Source organism: Cricetulus griseus, chromosome 5 (genome assembly GCF_003668045.3).
Source record: "Cricetulus griseus strain 17A/GY chromosome 5, alternate assembly CriGri-PICRH-1.0, whole genome shotgun sequence".
In the NCBI taxonomy this organism is placed as follows: domain Eukaryota; kingdom Metazoa; phylum Chordata; class Mammalia; order Rodentia; family Cricetidae; genus Cricetulus; species Cricetulus griseus.
The window spans coordinates 37,498,666-37,520,564 of NC_048598.1; the positions used below are offsets into that span (position 1 = coordinate 37,498,666).

General features: G+C 46.6%; 1 protein-coding gene across 1 annotated transcript; it reads right to left on the reverse strand.

The window, feature by feature from the left end:
- Positions 1 to 1,274: 1,274 nt before the first annotated feature.
- On the reverse strand, positions 1,275 to 5,948 carry Znf648 (zinc finger protein 648). Its single transcript, XM_027418073.2, has 2 exons — positions 5,799 to 5,948; positions 1,275 to 2,894 (listed from the first exon to the last, which is right to left on the reverse strand). Exons 1-2 carry the CDS (start codon positions 5,946 to 5,948, stop codon positions 1,275 to 1,277), a joined length of 1,770 nt encoding a protein of 589 aa, XP_027273874.1.
- Between the last annotated feature and the right edge of the window lie 15,951 nt (positions 5,949 to 21,899).

A 21,899-nucleotide genomic window follows, 5' to 3' on the forward strand; every position in this document is an offset into this window, starting at 1 on the left:
TCTCTCTCTCTCTCTCTCTCTTGCACACATACACACAAAAAAAAAACACATAGGAAAAAACTTTGAAAAGATAAATTCCTACCTGGTGGACTTTGTAAGGATTACAAATGTCATTTGTCTGTCAGCATCAAATATTTGTGAAGCCACAGATTCCTCATGGTCAAGGTCCAAAGCCACAAACTCCTGATTTTCCAAGAACTAGTGCCTATCTCAGTACCTTGAAGAATGGCTGTTAGGACAGGTTTTGAATAAATTCATTAGAGGATAATGACGAGGCATGAAGACATTCACAGTTGATTTTAATGACTTTGACACAAACACAAATAAGCCAATTGGCACCTGGGCAGAGGGTGCTTCATTATATTTCCTTCAAATCACAGCTAATGAGCCAAGCAGATTTAAATGAATCTGTGGCTTATCCAAAGGAATTCAATGTTTCTCTACAAGTGACACATGCGGCTTAAGTTCATATCCTGTGCAGGGAAAAAGCAGTGGCAGAGAGGAGACCCCTGTGAGCTTTACGGGTGGGACCCAGGTGAGGGTCTCTTTTCTACATGCTGAAACTATTCTGACCTTCCGGAATTACTGCTTCCCAAATACAGCACCAACCTTCATCCTTGCCTTCTGTACTTCAAAGCTAACCCATGGAGACATTCCCTCAAGGTTAAAGTCATTTTAGCAGTCAAGTGACATGCTAGGATGTCTGGCTTGGTTTGAGTTACCCCCCAGGTGGGCTTTGTTCTTTGGAAGAGTCCATCACAGACATCATTTCTGAGGATTCCTTTACATAAAAATTAAAAAGACTCTCTAAAGATGCTCTTCTCAATATTTGATATGGCTTTGAGAAGAACAAAATAGGCTATTTGCATCAGGGTACCCATGGAATCCTACACGGAGCCCAGCACAGAATTCTCCAACTTTTCATTCACTGAAATCCCTGACTTAAGGAATCTGACTATTGGCCAGGCCCTACTTTTTTATTTTCCCCTTTTCCAATTGTTCATGGCCTTGTGCAATGGGAGACCGGTGTGAAACTGCACACCTGGACCCTATCCTTGGGATTATTTTGTCTCACACAACACATTAAGTACATAAAGTACACGGAGCAACCCATGGCCAGAAACCACACAGTAAGGGGAGTGACCAGTAAGCCTAACTGGCTTTGAGGGAAGAAAGAGCAGGATGTGGGTGGGCACACGGGTGGGCTGGGTTCCATGCTGCCATGTGAAGTCGAGGTTATCTTAGCTTCTCTTAGCAGCACGCTAATGGTGCTCTCACTCATCGGAGGAGGAAGAGACAGGCTCCTTCTTGCAGGTGTCATGCTTGGCTTTGTGTCGTTGGAGGTGGTTGGAGCGGGTGAAGGCCTGGCCGCAGCCCTCACACTGGTAGGGCCTCTCCCCATTGTGCAGCTGGATGTGCTGCGCCAACTCGGATGCCATGCGGAAGGCCCTGCCGCACTCGGCACAGAGGAAGTCCTTGTCCCCGGAGTGAATCTGTTGGTGCCTCTTTAGGGTGGAGGAGCGGGCGAAGGCCTGACCGCATTCGGCGCAGTGAAAAGGCCTCTCGCCGGTGTGGATGCGCTGGTGGCGCAGCAGGCGCGAGGGCTGTGCGAAGGCCACACCGCAGTCGGAGCACTTGAAGGGCCTCTGGCCGGTGTGCAGCGTCTGGTGCTCCTGCAGGTTGGAGGATTTGGTGAAGCACTTGCCGCAGGTGGAGCAGGGGAAGGGCCGCTCGCCCGAGTGCACGCGCTGATGCTCCACCATGCGGCTGGCCACGGAGAACTCCCGGCCGCAAGACGAGCAGCGGAAAGGCTTGGCGCCCAGGTGCGTGCGCTGGTGGCGCAGCAGCGACAGTGGCCTGTTGAAGGTCAAGCCACACTGGGCGCATGGAAAGGGCTTGTTGTTGCTGTGCATATTGCGCTGATGTTTGCGCAGATCGGAGGAGCGCACGAAGGCCCTCCCGCAGTCCGGGCACCCATAGGGTTTCTCGCCGGTGTGGGTGCGGATATGCTTGCGGTGATCGGAGGACCAGGTGTACGCCTTGTCGCAAAAGGGGCATCGGTATGGCCGCTCGCCTGTGTGCAGGCGCCGGTGCTGCTGGAGCGTGCTGCGGTGGGAGTAGGCCTTCCCGCACAGCTGGCACACGTAGGGCTTGGCGCCATGGTGGTCTTCGGGGACCTGGAGTTTGCTGGACTTCTGGAAGGCCCGCCGGTCCTGGACACACCTGCTGGGACTCTCCTCTTCCTGCCCTCTGCTTCCTGGGCCTACCTGGCCCTGAACTTTTCTACTGCCCTGCGCTTTGGCCAATGCTGCTGCCGGGCTGGAGGGAGTGGCTGAAGTCTGAGCTGGGGTGCTCTCGGACCTGGGAAGGTGCTCCAGAGAGTTCTTGTCTGGGGAGGATGCATCTGCACTGTTCTGTAACCAAAAAGACCCCCCACTATGCGAGAAACTGGTCGGGACTTCCAAGGCTGTGTCCTTGTTTGTCTTCTTGCTTCCATCATTGCACACAGAGTCCCAGTGCATCTGCCTCTGTGAGAAGGCTCTGAAAGGGACACTGAGGCCCTCCTCCAATCGAGGGGAGTCTTGAGTCTGGGTGATCTTCGATTCCTTTTTTCCCCGGTTGGTGGTCCTCACGGGCATCTCCCCAGGTTTCTGCTCCACAAAGCCAGCGCTGGAGAACCCAGACCATTTATCTTCCTCTTTGCAAGTCTGAGTGTCACACTGCAAGTCAGTGTTGTTGTGAGAGCCACCCTCTCTACCATCCTCGTCATCACTCACCATGTTCATGCTCAACATCTGGGTGTCATGAATCATGCTGCCAAGGGACATCTTGTTCCATCTATCCTGGGAGTCCATTTGTGCCACAGTGTATGGCAGTTCAATTGTCTGCTCCTCCTAGAAATAGAGTTTTTGCTTGGCTCAGGGTTCCTGCAGAAGGGGGAGAAGGTAAGGAGTAAACAGTGAGTGTATTTAATCTCCTTCATAGGCAGAGGATATGCCTATGGCTCTTTTTCCTACTGATAGCCATGCCAGGTATATTGTTCAGCATCGTGGGATGAAGGATGCTATGGGTTCTACTGAAACTGCCATAGTCATCCATCTCCCCTTCGGAAATCCTTTCCTAGAAGCCCAGAGACAGATGGAGGTAGGGGGTTTGCTAGGTGCCCACACCTCAAATACTGGCAAAACAGATGCTGTCTGGGCTAGGGAAGCTAGATGAAACAGCAAGAAACAGTCTTGGAGACATCTTGGACACTCTTATGGTATCTCCAAGTTGGAAGACCAGGTTAGCTCCTGCTGTCCCAGCCAGGAAGGCAAGTGTGTTATCCTATAATGACTATCTGGGGCTGCCTCCCAGGCATTGGGCAGTATAGACCACCTTTTCTGAAGGCAAGGAATAGTCCCCAGAAAAATGGGCGTGAGAACATAAGACACCAGATGGCTTCCTAAGCCACCTGTCTGCTTAAGCAAGGCCTTTGCAATGGATGAAAAGACCCTAACTGCCATGGAGGGTGAACAGAGGCAATCAGAGAAAAAGGGATGCCCACCTAGAATTTAAAAGGCTCATTTTAAACATTCATGAGAATGTATATTCTATGTCCACCTTTATCTCCAATGTTTAATCTTCTCCTAAATATGCCATATGAACCCCCATGGCACAGTACGCTTAGCATACCCCACATATCCACAAGGGTATGTGTTCCCCAATTTGACAAGCATGGACTTAAGGTTTGGACAGCAAGGCATGAGATGTGGAAGCCATCTGAGTCTTGTTTTCAGTTTAATTTTTGCTTTAGTTTGGAGACACAGACAAAGCCTGCTGAGTGAAGTTAGCAAGAAATATATGTGTGGATGAGCGGCTTCCGAAGGGGGAGCTACAAAGGACCTTGGAGTGAGAATGGGAACTAGTCCTTGACAGTGGGGTGAGCTTGCTTCATTTTGAGGGACCATCCTGAGAATGCCAGACACAATAAGCATTTTGGTGGCCACTAACTCTATGTTGACTGTTTCCCAGACATACTTTCATTTACTCCTTCCAGATAGAGACCGGTGTAACTGTGTTTTTCCTCCCATCTTACAGACAGGACTCGAGCCTTAATGAGGTTTTCTGCCTGCCCAAGACCACCCAGCTCACAGACACCAGCTCTGGGATTTCTCTCAGATTCCATGTCTGTATGCTGAACCCAAGCACCACCACCTCTTAGCTGAGGCCTCCCAAACAGGGCCTGTTCTGGGATTGGGCCATGCCAAGAGCAGCCACAGCATCCTGGGGTGGTGGGACCAAGGGGGAGCTGCTGCTCTCTGCAGGAATCAAAGCCCCTTGTGTTTGCTGGGCCAGGGAACCTTGGCTGTGCTGGCTGAGCATTGGACTCCTCCCTGTGCTCACTGACCCAGATTGCCCTCTACAGGAGAAAGAGGCCAGGGCTGACTGAGCCAAGAAGCATGCTGTATAGACTTCAGCCTGGGCAGCCAGGAATGTTAGTCATGTCACCAAACTCCTTCACTGTTTGCACCCTTCCCACCCCCACCTCAGCAGGGATGACAGGAGTTGTCTTTGAACTTGGTGTGTCCTGTACCTGACTTACTAAGCTGTATTCTCCACTCTCCTACCTGCTTACTGCCCAGTGGTGTGTGTGTGTGTGTGTGTGTGTGTGTGTGTGTGTGTGTGTGTGTAGTGGGGAGAGGCAGGGAGGAAGCCTCACTTTTGATTTTGCATACAGAAGTTGTGGATTAAGGGAAGACATACTGCAGACCTGCCTGTGTTCAGCATTTCATGTCCTTAAGCCCAGGGGGTAGTCCTCTAGATGCACTGGCCTCATAACATGTCAGAGTGTGGCTGGTGTATGTTTTGACAAGAAACCAAGTCTGAAATATTTTCAGCATTGGGGATCTTGGAGAGCAATGTGTACCTGTGAAGAGACTCACATCTGGCAAACTCCAGCTGACTAGCATCCTGAGTCAGGTCTGGAGTCTTCCAGCTGGGAATACAGGGATGCTGGGTTTGTATGTAACAGATGTCTAGGGTCTCATCCTCTCTCTGGGACAACAGGCTGTGCACATTCCTCTTGGTCTGCTCTGTGGACTACTCTCCTTACCCATTCCTGGCCCGTATGCCCCCCTGTTCTCCATAGCCTGCGTCTTGTTTCCTTCCTCGGGGCCACAGGCAAGCCTCCTCAGAGCATCAGGCAGGCTTCTCCTAGCTTAACTTTCTCAGGAGCCTCAGGAGAGATTGCCTTTCTTGACAGAGAATCCCTTTTCTGGTAAGCCACATCCCAGTGAATAAATACAGTCATGCTGCCTTCTTCTTCTTCTATAGCGATTGTAGACCTTTGCTCTTTGTCAGAGGGAAGGCTAGGAGGAGATCGGGGACTCGGGGTATGGATATCTGGCGAAGTGTGCGCAAATATACCTGGTTAGGAAGAGGAACCCTGAGAAGGTGGTGTGGCTGGAACGTCTGCTCTCCAGATGCGCTGGTTCCGAGGCCATGAGAGCACAGCCCTTTGCTGAGCTTCATCCACACCCATCAGCCAGCTGTGGGTCTAGTGAAGCCCCAGTTCTCCCACTCCGTACACAGCCACCACCGCTCTTCAGAAGTCTAGCCTGGGGCTTGTTCCTGCTCCTGCTTAAGCCCGCGCTCCTCTCCTTCCCTGACTCCCTCCAGCTTGCGCTAACTCCAGTCACCTCCCACCTCCTCTACTTAGGTCCTCGCTCTTTACTTCTGGCTTTCACACATAAACAGCTGCTTACCTGGAAAATGCAGACAACAGTGTGAAACACCCTGCCCAGGCTTTGTCACACGTGGCCTCGCTCGGCTACTGAAACCAGGTTCCTGTTAGCAGGTCTCTGTGTCTCCCCCTTTTGTGTCCAATGCAGCAGCTTCAGAGAGAGGCTCGGGAGGTGGGGCCGATGGAAGGTCTTAAGGCATTCAACCTTCTTGCCGGCATCCATGGAGCAGCCTGGGAAATACAGAGGGGGCTGCCCTCTCTGCCTGAACTGAACTGAACCTCAGGCTCTCTCAGTTCCCGCCTTCCCTTCCTGCCACAGCTGGCTCTCCTCCCTACCACTCCCTCCTCAGAAGCCTCCCAGGCCTCCTGCAGGTGGCCCTAGACCTCCTGTTTGCTCTCACTCCTTCCTCCCACAGAGCAAACCATTCTTCCTTCACTCCCGCCCTGCTGTGCTCATGAACCTCTAATTTCATGTCATTTTCTGGGGGAATATTTCAGGAAAAAGCCTGATGCATCGCTCCCTCATTCTATTCCCCACCCTTCTTAGTACCCACCTTCTCCCCTATTCTAGTCCCCACTTTATGCTCTACTCTAGCGCCCACCTATACAGAGCTGTGGGCTGAGCAGGAATGAGGAATAGTCCTTGAATTATCTTATTAGTCCAATTATTAGCTCAGAAATGTTCCTGGCAATTTAGCTGGTGTATGAGGTATGGGAAGATGGCTTATGCGGACAGGGTCCAAATCTGCCCTGGATCTCTCTCCATCTCTTAGCACTGATTCCCATACTGGTCTGTTGTTAGGAGAAGAGTTGCAAGGCACAGTAGTTTTGAACTTATAAGCACTCAAAATGAATATGCTAAAAACTGCAAACAAACACACAAAACGCCACATACTTGATATTCTTCTGTTGGAGTGAATGCTCGGGACATTGAAACAGGAATGTGGAATATATTACCTGTAATGTCACTATGTAACCAAAAATAATGCTGGTTGACAGAAAGGTTCTGGGTCTGGGTTTGGATTTCACCACCGACTAGGTTGACCTTGGACAAATAATTTAAGTCTGTGTCCCCTAGCTCCTCATCTAAAAAGTGGGGATCAGGACAGCATCACCATCATGGAGGGCTTGGAAGGATTAAGTTGATAATACATGGCAAGAGCCCAGCACAGTGTCCAGGAACATACAAAGTACACAGAAAACTTACCTTGTAAATTATGTGTGGTGAAGTATACCTGTTATCCCAACCCTCAGAGGGTGAGGTTAACCTGCGTTACACAATGTATTCTTAGACCAGTGTTGGAGGAAAGAAAAAAAGAAGAGAGAAGAGGGATGGAGGGAAAGTAGCTAGCCGGTTTCATTGCTGAGTTGATGTTGCTGATTTCCTGGATAAGGTGGCTCTTTTTATGCCCCTCTGGCCCTTGTCCCTGCTACAATTCTGATAGGACATTGGAGCCCAACAACAATTCTCTGGGTGTGATCTAGAGAGCAGATTACCCTGCTCCTTGGTGTTTTGCTGGCTTGACTTCAGGGGTAGGAGGCATGAAGTGTAGATGTTCTCATACCTTCCAACTCCAAACAGAGCTCAGGAAGCCCACCCTGCAATGCTTGTCCATAGCCCTAGTGTCTCAAGTGGTCATATTATCAGGCCATATCATACCTTTACAGGAAAGTAGTGAATCCTTGTTGATTTGTGAAGAGGCCTATGGAATTGAACGATGGGCTTAGGCTGTGTGGGGCAGATACATCATGCACTAATCAATTCTAAAACTCAATGTATGCTAATATAACGCCCCAGCGTCTCAGCTAATCCTCACATATTCCATCACAGTGGTGTCATTAAAGTTTGTGAACACTGAGTCCTAGTCCCTGCCCTCCCCCCCTGCCCAGTATCCAAAATCAAGGATAACAATGTAAATTCAAGATATTATGGTTTTTACTATTTTTCTTCTCGTATGTACTTGTTTAAAGAGTTATTTGTTTTATGTAATTGAGTTTTTTACATGCATGTAGGCTTGTGTACCACCACATGCATGATGCCTGGTGCCCACATAGGTTAGAAGAGGATATCTGGGGTTATGGATGGTTGTAAGCCACTACGTGGGTGCTGGGAATCAAACCTGGATCCTCTATAAAAACAGCTGGGTGCTCTTAACTGCTGAGATATCACTCCACCCCTTCTTTTTGTGGGACCAGTGATTAGATATGGCCTTGCTCATGGTAGGTAGGCACTCTGCTGCTAGAGCTATAGCCCCAATCAAGATCTTCACTGTTAACCATGGACTTCACCTGATTCCTGGTTCATTCTCCCTTGGAAACCTTTAGTGCTTATGCTTGGAGCTTTGTAACCATGTGTGCCTGTTAGCAGTCAGTACCCTGGAAGACATTCTTGTCCCTGCACTTACTTTATTTGATTTCTATCCATCTAACCCATCCTCATTGACCCGAGCTGTCTGTTTTTCTGTCACCCACTCAGGAAACTGTAACCAGAGATGAATTTCCATATACCATGGGATCTCCATGTGAAATTTCCCAGACTCCCATCTGGTTTTCCGGACATGTTCGAATTCTTACCGTCTTTATGATACGAGGCAGGCACCCTTGTGGTAACTAGGATCTGAGTTGGCCTGGGTGCTACCTTCACCAAGAGATAATATAAGCCCCTTATGTCCCCAAGTTTCTCCCCTGCTATGCCCTCTGAGGCAAATGTTTTGTATCTTTTCTGCCTGAGATTCTTCACCATGTTAATGACCTACACACAGAGGGTAGGTGGAGCCTGAGAACTGAATTCTGGAATATCTTGTATCCTGGGTCCTTTGCACTTGGGGCAACACAAGCTCATTCTCTGCCTCGTTTTGTCTTCACACGCTTACTCTAAGGGCCACAGGCACTGAACAGTTGGCTTAGACCATACTTTTGTCCTTCTTTTTAAGAACTGGAAGCTGCAGTGATGGCTCAGTTGGCAAAGTGCTTGCCGTATGTCTTCGGATCCCAAACATCCATATAAAAAGGCAGATACAGCTGAGCATCTGTAATCCAGATGCTTTAGAGGCAGGTACAGGAGGGCCCCTTGGATTCTCTGGCCAGCCAAGTTAGCCTAATTGGTAAATTCCAGGACAGTGGGAGATGCTGATGCTGAAAAAAATCAAGGTAGAGAAGCAATGGAAGAAGACACCCAATTGCAATGGAAGAAGACACCCAATTTCGATTTCTGGCCTCAGTGTGTGTGTGTGTGTGTGTGTGTGTGTGTGTGTACACTTACCCCACATAAATACATACACAAACACATACAAAAATACACAATGAATGAGTGAGTGAATGAATGAATGAATGAATGAATGAATGAATGAATGAATGAGGAATAAGAATAAGAACTCTGCCATTCTATCCAGCACCTCAGGCATGAGAACAAGGGAGGTATTTTCTTAGTTTCTGTTTGCAGGTCTCCTTTAAAATCTAGCATTTCCCCCCTGAGCTGTCCAACTTGGCAGTGTGCACATAAGGATCTGCCTGCCTGTTGGGGAACAGGGAAGAAAGGAGTCATTGAGGGAGAAGCCTGAAGCATAGGGCTGAGGTGGGGCACTGGCCTCTTATGAGGTATAGTGGCAGAGCTCAGTGCTGCCTGTCAGCCGCACACACAAAATGGAGCTAAGTGGTGTTGCTGGAAGAGAGGCTATGCTGTCTCTCCACCTTCAAGAATGCTGTGGACCCTTGGTTGAGTTCATGAACTGGTATTATTCCTGGACCCAGGACTGGAATGTGATGCCTGAGAAGTTCTCCAAGTCCTGTCCAGATCTTTGAAGCTAGGATTGCCTCTCTGAGTTCCCTGTTTTCTGTGGTCAGCTGTCAGCTTAGGACCCCAGCTGCTCTCAAACACTGGGAACAATTGGTGAGGTACAGAACCATCTATTTTATGCCCTAGCCCTTTATTGGCCTTGGAAAAGATTCATGGATCCACTTGAGTGTCCTACACATGCTCAAGACTCTCTGAATATTCTTATTCAATCAGACAACAAAGCCCATTAGTAAGAGTATTCCCACAGAAAGCAAAACTTAGCCCTAACGGGATCTATCACTCAGTTTTGAGTGACTTGGTTTCCTATCTCAGTTCCATTTTGTCTGGTCTTGGTCAATGTATTTAACTTCTTTGAGCCTCAGACTCCCCAGGTGTAAAATAGGAGTAAGAATATCTTCATGAAGACAGAGTATGGTGGCCCAGACTTGTAATCCCAGCATTCAGGAAGTTGAGACAGGAGAATCTTTAGTTTGTCGCCTGTCTGGGATACATATTGAGTTGAGATAAAGGCCAACCTTGTATATATAATGAGATCATTTCTTCAAAAAGAAGTGCATGTGTGTGTGTGTGTGTGTGTGTGTGTGTGCGCGCGCACACACACACATATACATATATATGTATATATAATTTATTACTATTACTGTTGTAAAATAATGTTAAAACAGTTTTGGAAGCATTCAGTCCAGTTTTGGTTATATAGTAACCATTTGTACTGGCTGGTTGTGTGTCAACTTGACACAAGCTAGAGTCATTAGAGAGGAAGGAGCCTCAGTTGAGAATATACCACCATGAAATCCAGATGTAAGGCATTTTCTCAATTAGTTATCAATGGGGGAGGACCTGCCCATTGTGGATGATGCAGTCCCTCGGTTGGTGGTCCTGGGTTCTATAATAAAGCAGAGCATGCTATAATTAGCAAGCCAGGGGAAGCAAGCCAGTAAACAGCACTGCTCCATGGCCTCTGCATCAGCTCATGCCCCCAGGTTCTTTCCCTGTTTGAGTTCCTGTCCTGACTTCCTTCAGTGATGAACAGCAATGTGGAAGTGTAAGCTGAATAAACCCTTTCCACCCCAACTTTCTTTTGGTCATGGTGTTCATCACAGAAATAGAAACCCTAAGACACCATTCTTTATGTATACATGTATATGCCTGAGTATCTGCATTCATATATGTGTATAGATGCATGTGTGTGCACATGGCACATATGGAGAAATTAGCCTCAGGTGTCATTCTTCAGGGGACAACCACCTTGATTTTTAAGATAGGATTCTTATTGGCCAATAAAAGTTCACTTATTGGAGTTCACTTGAATAGTCTAGGCTAGCTGGCCAGCACACTCCACAGAGATCCAACTATATCTGCCTCACCAGTTCTGAGATAACAAGTGTCTGCCCCCAGGTCCATGTGTGTTGTTGTTGCTGCTGCTGCTGCTGTTATTTATGTCAGTTCTGGGCATTAAACTCAGGCCCTCATGCCCCTTCATCAAGCACTTAACTGACTAAACTGTGCCCAACACCAGCTCCTGATTTTTCAATAAATCATAGCTCTTACATTTCAGCCTTGAACTAGTAGGAACTTGCCAATGCCCTTGCTTCATCCCTACTACTCTAGAAGTTGCTCTGGATAGCTCTGATATTGAAGGGAATCTTTTTTTCTGGCTCTGATTCTTCTCCCCTTACTTCACACATTCACACGGAGAGAATATCCAGTCATTTGAGAGCTAGGAATGCTCCCAGAATCAGTAATGTCATAAATATGTGTGTCCTTTATTCTATGTTATATGGCAATTAGTGATGGGGTGGGTGGGAGGTTTGTCCCAAGACAAGATGTCAAGCATCAGAGGGCTTCATATGGCAGCTCTCCCAGTAGCTCCTGCAGAACAGTACCCAGCTGAAAGCTTTCTCTTCACTACCTGCCTCACACCTGCCTCTTCAGCCCAGCATGCCTGCCCCAAAACCTGGCTACCGGGTAAACCTTATCTTTACTCCTTGTGATTTGTCTGAACCTTTCTATGTCTTAGTGGATGATAGATTGGAACCCACAGAGTTACAAGGATTGAACAAGATGCTGAAATTTACAGAACACAATGGACAGACAAGCAATTGATATTAATGAAAATGTAATTTGGAGTGGGGATCACCTCAACCTCCAGTCCAAATACAGAGACCCCCCTACCTCTGGTTCCCACTGACAGCTTTTCCTCATGCTATCCCAGGGCCTTACCCAGTGAATCATCTAGAACTCTTGGGTGAACTTCCAGAACACCAGCCTTCTTTAAGTTCCTGGAGACCCAGGTTGCATTGTGGTGGCCTTAAACACTTCTAAAGCCCCTAGCCTATGAATATGAGAGAATATGACAGTGGATGGCTGTCAAGAAAAAAAGAGGCCAAAAATTCACGTTCTCTTTTGACTTGGCATAAGGTTTCCTTGGTCCAGTGGAAGACACACCTTTCCAGGTCACAGAAGCCGGGCCTCTTTTCTCCACATCTCATCTCAGTGTGGTGCTTTGAGATGCCCCCCAACATGTCTTGGGTATTTGAATATTGGCTCTCCAGTTGGAAGCCCTGTTTGGTTTGGGGAGGCTTAGGAGGTATGGCTTTGCTAGAGTGTGTCACTGGGAGCAGGCTTTGAGGTTTCAGAAGCACACACTGTTCCCAGTATTTTCTCTCTGCTTCCTGTTTGTGCTTCTAGATGTGAGTTCTCACCTGCTGTTCTGGCCACCATTTCTCCCTGCTGCCTGCTACTTCCATCCCACCACCACATACTCTAACCCTCTGGAAATGTAAGCCCAAAATAAACTCTTTCTTCCGTAAGTCGCCCTGGGCATGGTGTTTTACTACAGCAACAGAATGATAGCTAATACATCAGTCTTGGGGCCTTGCAGAAGGCAAAGAAAAAACATCACAAAAGAAACCTTTGTAAGATTCCTGCACATTCAGCTCTCCTCTTGCCTTTGCTGGTCTTTCTAAGCTCAGGGATGGAAGGTTGGGGGGAAGTTATGAGATGCTACATGTCTTTAATTGGTGAACAAATTAAAATAGAACACTCCGATCTCATGTCCACCGGGATCTCTTTATTTGTGGATTCCCAGTCCTGGGGTATAGTAAAAATTATTGAGAAATCAAATTTTAGAAACTATTTGATGCAGCCCTCTGTTTTCTAGATGTTTGGATGTTGGAATACATGTGTTCATTTGTTTGCTCTGCCATGCATTTATTCATTCATCCAATATTTGTTCACCTTCATTATGTCAGTGTTTGTCGAACTACCAGACAGAACCTGCAAACAGGACAAGGGTCACTCTAGACCTACAGCCTACATTCTTTTTAGAACAGACTATACCAAAAATGCCTCACACACAGTAATAAAACTTACTGTTTGGGTCATTTTGATTTTGATTATATATATGAAATATGTATATGGCAGTTAAAATATATCTTGATTTTTTCTTTCTTTTTCTTTTTTTACTTATTTTGTAAAATTGACCTAAGCTAGAGGAGGGAACCACAATTGAGAAAATGCCTCCATAATATTGGCCTGCAGGGAAGGGAAGCTGTGGAATTTTCTTAATTAGTGATTTATATTTGGGGTGGATTTCCAATCTATTGAAATCGGTGCCACTCCTGAGCTGGTGGTCTGTGTGTATAAGAAATCAGGCTGAAGCCAGGCAATGGTGTCACACGCCTTTAGTCCCAGCACTCGGGAGGCAGAGGCAGGCGGATCTCTTGAATTCAAGGCCAGCCTGGTCTATAGAATGAGTTCCAGGACAGCCAGGACTGTTTCACAGAGAAAGCCTGTCTTGGGGAAAAAAAAAAAAAAAAGAGGAGAAGGAGGAGGAAGAGGCAGTGGCGGCAGACTGAAGCTGGGCATGGTAGTGCATGCATTTAATTCCAGAACTCAGGAGGCAGGGGTAGGATGATCTGATGATCTCTATGAGTTAGAGGCTGGCTTGGGCTCACGATGACCTCTAGGTCAGCCCAGAGCTACATAGAGAGACCCCATCTTAAAAAAGCAAAACAAAACAGAATGCAAACAAAGAATTTCAGACTGAATAAATCTGAGCAAGCCATGAGGAACAAACCAAAAAGCAGCATTTCTCCATGGCTTAAGCTAGGTTCCTGTCTCTGGGTTCCTGCCTCTGGGTTCCTGGACTGACTTCCTTCTGTGATGGACTATGCTATGGAACTATACACTGAAATAAACCCTTTCCCCCCTAGTTGCTTTTGGACATGGTGTTTAATCACAGCAATAGAAACCCTAGCTAAGACATAATGGAAACTATATTTTATTCTGGTTGTTTTGATTCATGACCAAAATATGTTTGAGGCCTTGAGGTCCCCAAACTATACAGGCTATGGTCATTGCCCTTGGTTGCCCATTAGAACTGGATGGTAATACTGTGTTACTTAAGACACCACAGACTTTGGTTGCAGAATACAGAGAAGCCAAGCTAGAACTGGCTTGGAACAAGCTGGAAGCTTCCTTCCTGCTCGATAGCCTGCATGGTGTTAGAAGTTGCTCTACAGGCAAGTTGGGGAGAAGTCAGCAATGGTCTTTCCCAGCTGTGAACCTTGAAGCAAACAGTGGCTAATGTAGAGAGTCATGTTTGGTAAAAGGTACTGAGAACAAGTGACTGTTGTGTGCTCACCCTTAAATAAGAGACCCACACCACCCATCCATGGCTCAGAGAACATGGAAAAGAGGATAGAAAGACTGGAAGGGTGTGAAGTTGGGAAATGAAACATTCTCTGATGGACATGGCATGACCAAGGCACTCATGAACTGATAACAGTCGCGATTGTCTGTGTAAGCCTGCACAAGACAGAGCCCATAAACATTCATTGATGGGGAGGGTCTCATGGGTCTCCCACCCTGTCGGGGGATGGAATAGCAGTCTATGGACACTTGGGGAGAAGGAGTCATTGTCTTTAGCCATGTATCCACCTGAGAGGAAGTCGTTGTCTTTACTCACATATTCACATCCAGAGGACAGCTTTGAATCCATGCCCATGCCAGTGGCCCCGGCTAAACCCAGTTGGGTCACAACACAAAACATAACAAGAAAACTAGGAAAGTAGGATAGAGGCTTGGTTGAAGATGGAAGGAGACTAGGGAGGTGGAGGTAGGAGGAGGCCAAGAAGGGAGATGAATGAGATCCGAATGTATTATATACATCAATGAAATTATCAATTAATAAATTAATTTTAAAAACACTTAAAACATCAACACTATATTCACCGTGCTTTACACAAGCATAACCCAAGGTCCTAATTATGATGATTTGAGGTTCATTTGTCCACACAGCACCTAGAATCTGCATTCCAAAAAGTTCCCTCATAATTCTGAAGCACCAGTCACACGTGCACCAAGGAGAAGCCAGATTCCAAGCTGGCACGTGGAGGATCCAGGTTATGTCTTGCTCTGCGAGCTTTACCTGCATGAAAACTCAGCCATCTGCAGACACTGCCGAATGAAAGCAATTTGGGAGACAATAACGAGAAAGGGATAATTGGCTTTGCCTGGGCTTTGAGAAGCCTTCCCTTAAAGAAGGCTTTTGCGCTCACTTCAAAGGATGAGCTTTGTGTTTGTCAAGCAGAGGACAAGGACAAGTGTCTCCCAGCTTTCAAATTCCTCCGCATCTTTTCTGGCCTTCAGTCACCTCCCTGGAAGAGAAGCCTGAGTTCTCTCTGGACCAGGCTGGCACCTCCTGATTCCCGGTACTCGGGCTCCCCCTGTGGCTCATAAAAACATTGCCACTGGGATTCCGGCTTCCATCACTGCTGCTGAGAAGCTTGGCTCTTCAGTCTTCCCAGGTCACACCACCTACAGACACTGGCAGGGGTACAAGAGGCCTTTTCTTTCCAAGGCCCCCATCACGCCCACATACCTCTCCTCACAGCTGTCTAAGTCGGCTGCCTGAACACAGAAGCAATTCACAGAAGAGAGGAAAAGGCGACTGAGGTTTCCATAAAAACACACACCCCTCTTCCTCTTTCAACCGCGCGCAGCACATTGCTGGAGAGGGCCTCTCTTCAGCTCTGGCTGTGGGTATGAAGCCAGGTATCTTGAGAGAAATTTCCTTTTCTGATGCAGCGCTTCTCTGAACATGTGGATTCTCCCAGCCAGGGCGAACTGAGGCCAAATTTAGCCTCAGACCACAGCAATGAACTCACAAGGCACCGGGCAAGAGCTCAATGTATTAACAATTGTGTGGAGCTAGAGGCAGAAAACATGAAGTACCACAGATTAAAAAACAACAACAACAAAAAGAGAGTCCCGTTGTCATGTATGGCCCGTGACTCCACTCAGCAGTTAATGATGTTTGCGGGTCTTTCCACATGCGGCCCCAAAACTGAAGGTAGTGTCTGGGCCATTCCTTTTTCTAGTTCAGTTGCTCGCTAGACCGACAGCTTTGGCTTTGCCCGATGGTCACAGTGTGCTATGCCCCATATTAATGGCAGCCTCATCTGTCTACTGTGCTACAGTTGAACAAGTGGACTTCTGTCTCTGGCTGAATTGTGTCGCAGGAAGCAGGCAACAAGACAGAGTTTGGGTACAAGACATCAGCGAGAGGATCAGTACCTCGGAAGGAAAGGTGGGGGCAGGGGGGGTGGTGGAGAGGGAGTCAGCAAGATAGGCCTCAGGCAACCCTGGCAGAAAGTTTTACAGCAAAAGCTTGCTGGCTAGAGTGTCCAGCATTAGACTGAGAGGCGAGAGTGTCCAGCTCACATGTCAGGAGATGCAGGCAGCATAGGAAGGATGTGGTCCTGGAAGGTTTCTATGAGCTGAGGCAAGTCCTGATAAGCCGTCTGCTGGAGGGTATCTGCCAACCACACTTCCTGCTGAATCCACACAGCGAATACTCTGAGATGGAAGATCTGGACAGCACAGCACCACAGGAACATGACCCCTGAACTCGAGAGTCACACCTAAGTTCTCCCCTCACAAGGCAGTCCAGTGTACAGGCTGTTGGTAGAAGATGCTGTCATGGGTAAGAGGCCTGTCCTGACTCTCTGTGCTGTTTCTCAGGGCCAGATTCAGGATCCTCTCTATATACACACCCTCTTCACCTCCCCTCACCCCATTTACTCTGCAAACCCTGCACTCTCTGCCTCTCATGCCCCAGTTAACTAAAACTGCCACAAGGAGATGATCGACATATGGGATGATCCAGAGGATTCCTTTTCAGTCCCCTGCTCCAGCTCTCAGCCTCAGCCAACGGGGCGGCCTTTCCCTCCTGAAAACCCTCCCCTTCCTGCACCTCCCTATGTGGTGCTGTCCTTTCCATTGTTCTGTGGCACTTCTTAGCTCTAAACGTCAGCATTTGCAGGAATTTGTCCTAAGCTCTGCCCTCCTCTCTTTTCTTCCTTTTGCTTCCTCCTCTTTCCCCCTCCCCCTTTCCCCTCCCTCTCCTCCTTCTCCAGGCTCCCTTCTCTTCCCTCTCCCTCCTCTCATTTCTCTCTACAGTTTGTACATTATCTCATCCATATCTATGGCCTTAAATTCCTTCTCTATTCTAAAAACTACCAAATATACATCTCCGGGTTCTAAATTTGTATATTCCACTGCCTACTTAACTCATTAACATCCTAAACTTAACCATCTGAAACTGAATTTCCCAAACCTGTTCTTCTTCCAGACTTTGCTATCTCAAATATAAATGTCACCATCAACAATCAAGTTGATTTAAATTTAGGAGTTGTCCCTCACCATGGTTTCTCTCATCCTCCTAGCTCATGAGTCAGCACACAGGAGCCCTGCCCTTGTTTGGGTTTTCTCTATTGCAACAACCGCAGTGATCTTTTTTTAAAAGTCATGAATGCATTCAACAAACCTGTCTTGAGAATTTGCTACGAACTGTTCCAGAGTGTAGGGATATAGTAGGGAATTTCTTTTTAAAAAGAAAAAAAAAAAAAAGAGGGAGGAGCAAAGGAGATAAACCCTCTTCTGGGCTTGCCTGGAGTTCACAGTCTTGGCAGGATCAAGAGGAGGCTAAGCACTCCTTTAGAGGGGGATGAAACCCATGAAGTGCTATCAAGAAGAATAAAACAAGCAAGTGTGGACAGAACGAAAGAACAGAGTGGGAGCAGGTAGGCGATGACCAGGAGGTGATGTGACTTTCAGCAAAAAACCAAAAGAAGTGAAAAAGTGAGAGAGGGGAGGTGTTCCACACAGAAAGGGAAATTCAAAGGCCCGAGTTTAGCTCTTGCCAGGCCAGTTGTGTCATAACTTACAGGGTTCACAGCTGGAAAGACTCCCCAGGTAATATGTATAGAATCTTCTAGTACTATGAAAGCTACTCAATAGGAACTAGCTTCCAGGTCAATGCCAGCTTCCTTTTCCCATGCACCATGACTCGGGGATGTAGTGTCTTCAGCAATAGGGTCTTACCCTCAAATTCTTAAAGGTAACCAAGAGCAATAGCAGTAGCCTGTTCTACAGAGCCCCACTGACCACAACTCCAAGAGAGGTAGCCTAGATCTGACACTGGACCTTTTTATGTGATAGCCATTGTGTCTGGGGGAGCCATTGTGCCGGTTACTGGATGATTCCACTTAAGCCACTGTACATGTATGTGTATTTGTATATATGTATGTGATATATATGCATATGGTGTATATGTATGTGATGTACATATATGTATATATACATATATATGTGGTATGTATGTATATGATGTATTATGTATAACATATTTATTCTAGGGAGCTTCTACAGTAGTAGGTTTCCAAATGGCATCTTCAAAGGTCTTTAGTGTGAGTCTGTCTCCATACTCCCTCCTTTATCCTGATCTCCATACTTCACCCCTACTGAACTCTTCATATTCCTTTGTCCTGCTTCATACACCCTGTGATCCATCTATCTCTCCTCGAAGTCTTACCCACATGGCCCCTCACTAGTTCCTGCCTTCTATGGTTGCTCCAGTTTAAACATGCATATACAAAGATGCAAAGCTATAAGAGAGAACATGTGGCATTTGTCTTTCTGGGTCTGGATTACCTCAGAGTGATTGTTTTTAGCTTCACCCGTTTATTTAAAAATTTCATAATTTCAATTTTCTTTTTTGTTCCTCTCCAGCCTCATTTTCCTTTTATTTTTCATAATATTGTATTGCTCATTTGGGAATTTCAAGTCATGAACCCCAAGCACCCTCACTTCCAAGTCCTTCCAGGTCTATCCCCCAATCCTTGGGACCTCCCCCTCAGGAAAAAAAAAAGAAGAAGAAAAAGAAAAAAAAGTCCAATTTGTGTTGCCCATATACTCACTGGAGCATGGTCAAACTCCCGGTGGCCAGCCCTTAAAAAAACTGAGTCTGCCCCACTCCACCCCCACCAGAGGCCATCAGCTGTGGAGAGCTGCACTTCAGCATCTTTATCATAATTTTTAAGAGTTCTCTCCAGTGCTTTCTGTCCAAGCTACTACGTTTTGGAGGGAAGAGAGTGGAGATTGTCACAGAAGCCTTCTATGTCCCCCTTTCTTTCTGTGAGTCTGAAGTCACTAACATCATGGCAGAAGTAGCTTCCTTGCCCTTTACAGCTAGGAGGAGCACAGATCATGGACTTACACGTGGTTTCTGGAGACAGTGAGGACAATGGGCATCCACATGGTCTCTGGCATTAGCACATGCCACAGACCTCAGCCTGGTCTCTGGAGGCAGCACAGACTAAGGACATCAACATGGCCTCAGGTGGTAGCCAAGGCCATTCACATCAACATGGCCCTTGGCAGTAACACAGCCCATGGACATCCCTATGGTCTTCAGTGGCAACATGGGCCACAAACATCAATACAGACCCCAGCTACAGTCAGACCACAGACCCAGACATAGCCCTCGGAGGCCGCATGAACCCAGACTTCACCATGGCCTCAGGTAGCAGTGCAGGCCACCTCCAGTTTTCTTTACAAATGAGTGATGTTATATTGTGTATATAAAACCACATTTACATTATCCATTCATCCACGGATGGACATCTAGGTTGTTTCCATTTCCTGGATATTGCTGAACAAGGGCAGCAATGAACGTGGATAAACAAGTGTCTCTGTAACAGAAGAGACCTTTGTGAATACGTCCATGAGTAGCACAGCCATATTTTATGGTAGATCTATTTCTAGTTTTTTTTAGTAATCACCACACTAATTTCCGTAGTTGTTACACTAGTTTTCACTCCCACTAACAGTGGATAATGTGCCCTTTCCCTACATCAATATCAGAACTTTTGTCATTTGTTTTATTGATTTTGCCATTCTCATTTGGTAAAATGAAGTCTCAAGATTGGTTTATCTTTTAATTTTATTTCTATAATGGCTGTGAATATTGAATATTTAAAAACATTTTTAAGATAGGTGGTGGTGGTGCACTTGAAAGGCAGAGGCAGAAGCAGGCGGATCTCTGTGAGTTCAAGACCAGCCTGGTCTACAGAGCTGGTTCCAGTACAGCTTCCAAAGCTACAGAGAAACCCTGTCTCAAAAAAAAACAAAAAAAAACAAAAAAAAACCTTTTTTTTTTTTTTAGCCATTTGTATTTCTTCATTTGAAATCTCTCTGTTTTGCTCCATACCCCAATTTTTAATAAAGTTAGTTGTACTCTTGGTGTTTAGGGTTTTTTCAGTCTTTTGTATTCTAGAAAACCCTCTGTCAGATGTGTAGCTGGTAGAGACTTTTTCCCATTCTGTAGGCTGTCTTTTCACTCAGGTGATGGTGTTCCTTGCTGTATGAAAAAGCTTTGGTTTCATGAGGTCACATTTGTCAGTAATTATTCCTAAGGTGTGCAGTACAGAGGTCCTACTCACAAGCCATGTGCCTACCCATTGAAGTGCATTCCCTACTTTCTCCTCTGTCAGATTCAGGATATCAGGTTTTGTGTTGAGGTCCTTGTTCTATTTGGAGTTGGGCTTTGTACAGAAAGAGAGATGAGGGTCTATCTTCCTTCTTCCATGAACATTCTTCTATATACAGTTATCCAGCTTGACCAGCACCACTTATTAACAATGTTGTCTTCTCTCCAATGTGCATTTTCAGCCTCTTTGCCAAAAAACCATGTGGCTGTAAGAATGTAGGGTTATATGTGGGTCCTCAGTTCTATTCCATTAATCACGAAATTTAAGCTCCTAACCGTGGGGCAATTAAATGTGAATACATAGAGAAAATGAAAAATGCCCTGCCAAGGAGACAAAAAGAAGTGAGCAAGAAGGGTTTGAAAAGAGATTGGAAGATGTGATGTCCTGAAGATCCAGAGAAGAAAATGGCCATGAAGGCCATGGTCCATTGTGTCAAAGGCTGCAGAGAATTTGTGTTGATAAGCTTCAGAACCGTCATTCATCTAGCCACATGGGATCAAAGCCTGACTGGAGCAGACTTAAGTCAGGAGAGGAATTATAGTCAAGAGAAAACCATATCACTCTGAGAGCTCTACTACTGTAGGGAGAGAGCGGAGATGTGAAGTTATGCTCAAGGAAATGATGAAGAAAAAATCCAGGGCCCTAGCAATGGAGTATCTCCTGTACAGTTAGTTCATCTACAGTGATCAGAGCAAAGCGCAAAAATCTGGACATGAGACAGGTGTGTGGGTCGACTTTGAGGATAAAATTGAGGAAGTTTGCTTGTGAGGGCTACTTCTTCTCAGTGAAGTATGTCCAAGGTGGTCAGCTGTGATGGCCAGTGGGAAGGAAGGTGTGGGAAGTCTAAAGAGTAAAAGGATGTTTAATATTCATGTAGCAGAATGAGTGGCCCCATAACTGCCAGACATCATAAAAGGCCCACTTGATGTTAGGATTATGAGTTAAAGTTGGATGGGCTAAGAAGACCGTGTGCTTTCTTTAGCCAAGGTTAGTTGTGTGGGTGCAAGCATGGAGAGGGCACAGGCCTGGATTTGTGAGAGACAGAGTTGTGTTGCACAAATATAAGTAAGCTACATGAATGAATGAGAAATAATCAGGGGTCCATGGGAAACAGCACTGAGAGGGAATAAATACTACAGCAGGCTACTTGGCATTCAAAGCTGGGCTGTTGTTTTATTTGCTGTTACTATTATTAGTGTGTGTGTGTGTGTGTGTGTGTGTGTGTGTGTGTGTGTGTGCGCGCGCGCGCGCGCGCACGCGCGCGCGCACGTGCGTGCATGTGTGTGCATGTGTGTACACACACATGCTGCATGAGCACATGAAAGAGTACACATCCATGTGTGGAGGGTTAGAGGACAAATTTTCGAAGTTTGTTCTGATCTTTCACTTTGTCCAGGCAGAGTCTCTCTTGCCCTTTCTGCTGCCATGATGAATACTCCAGGCTAGCTCATGCATGAGTTTCCAGCTGATTCTCCTGTCTCTGCCTCCTATCTCACAGTAGGAATGCTGGGATCAGGGGTGCACACCACTGCATCCAGCT

Bases quoted from the DNA above. Each gene is read 5' to 3' on its own strand.
- Znf648 (XM_027418073.2), bottom strand. From the start codon at position 5,948: ATGGATGCCGGCAAGAAGGTTGAATGCCTTAAGACCTTCCATCGGCCC. The intron at 2,895-5,798 runs GTGTGACAAAGC...CTCTATTTCTAG, and splicing joins CAGTAGCCGAGCGAGGCCAC to GAGGAGCAGACAATTGAACT.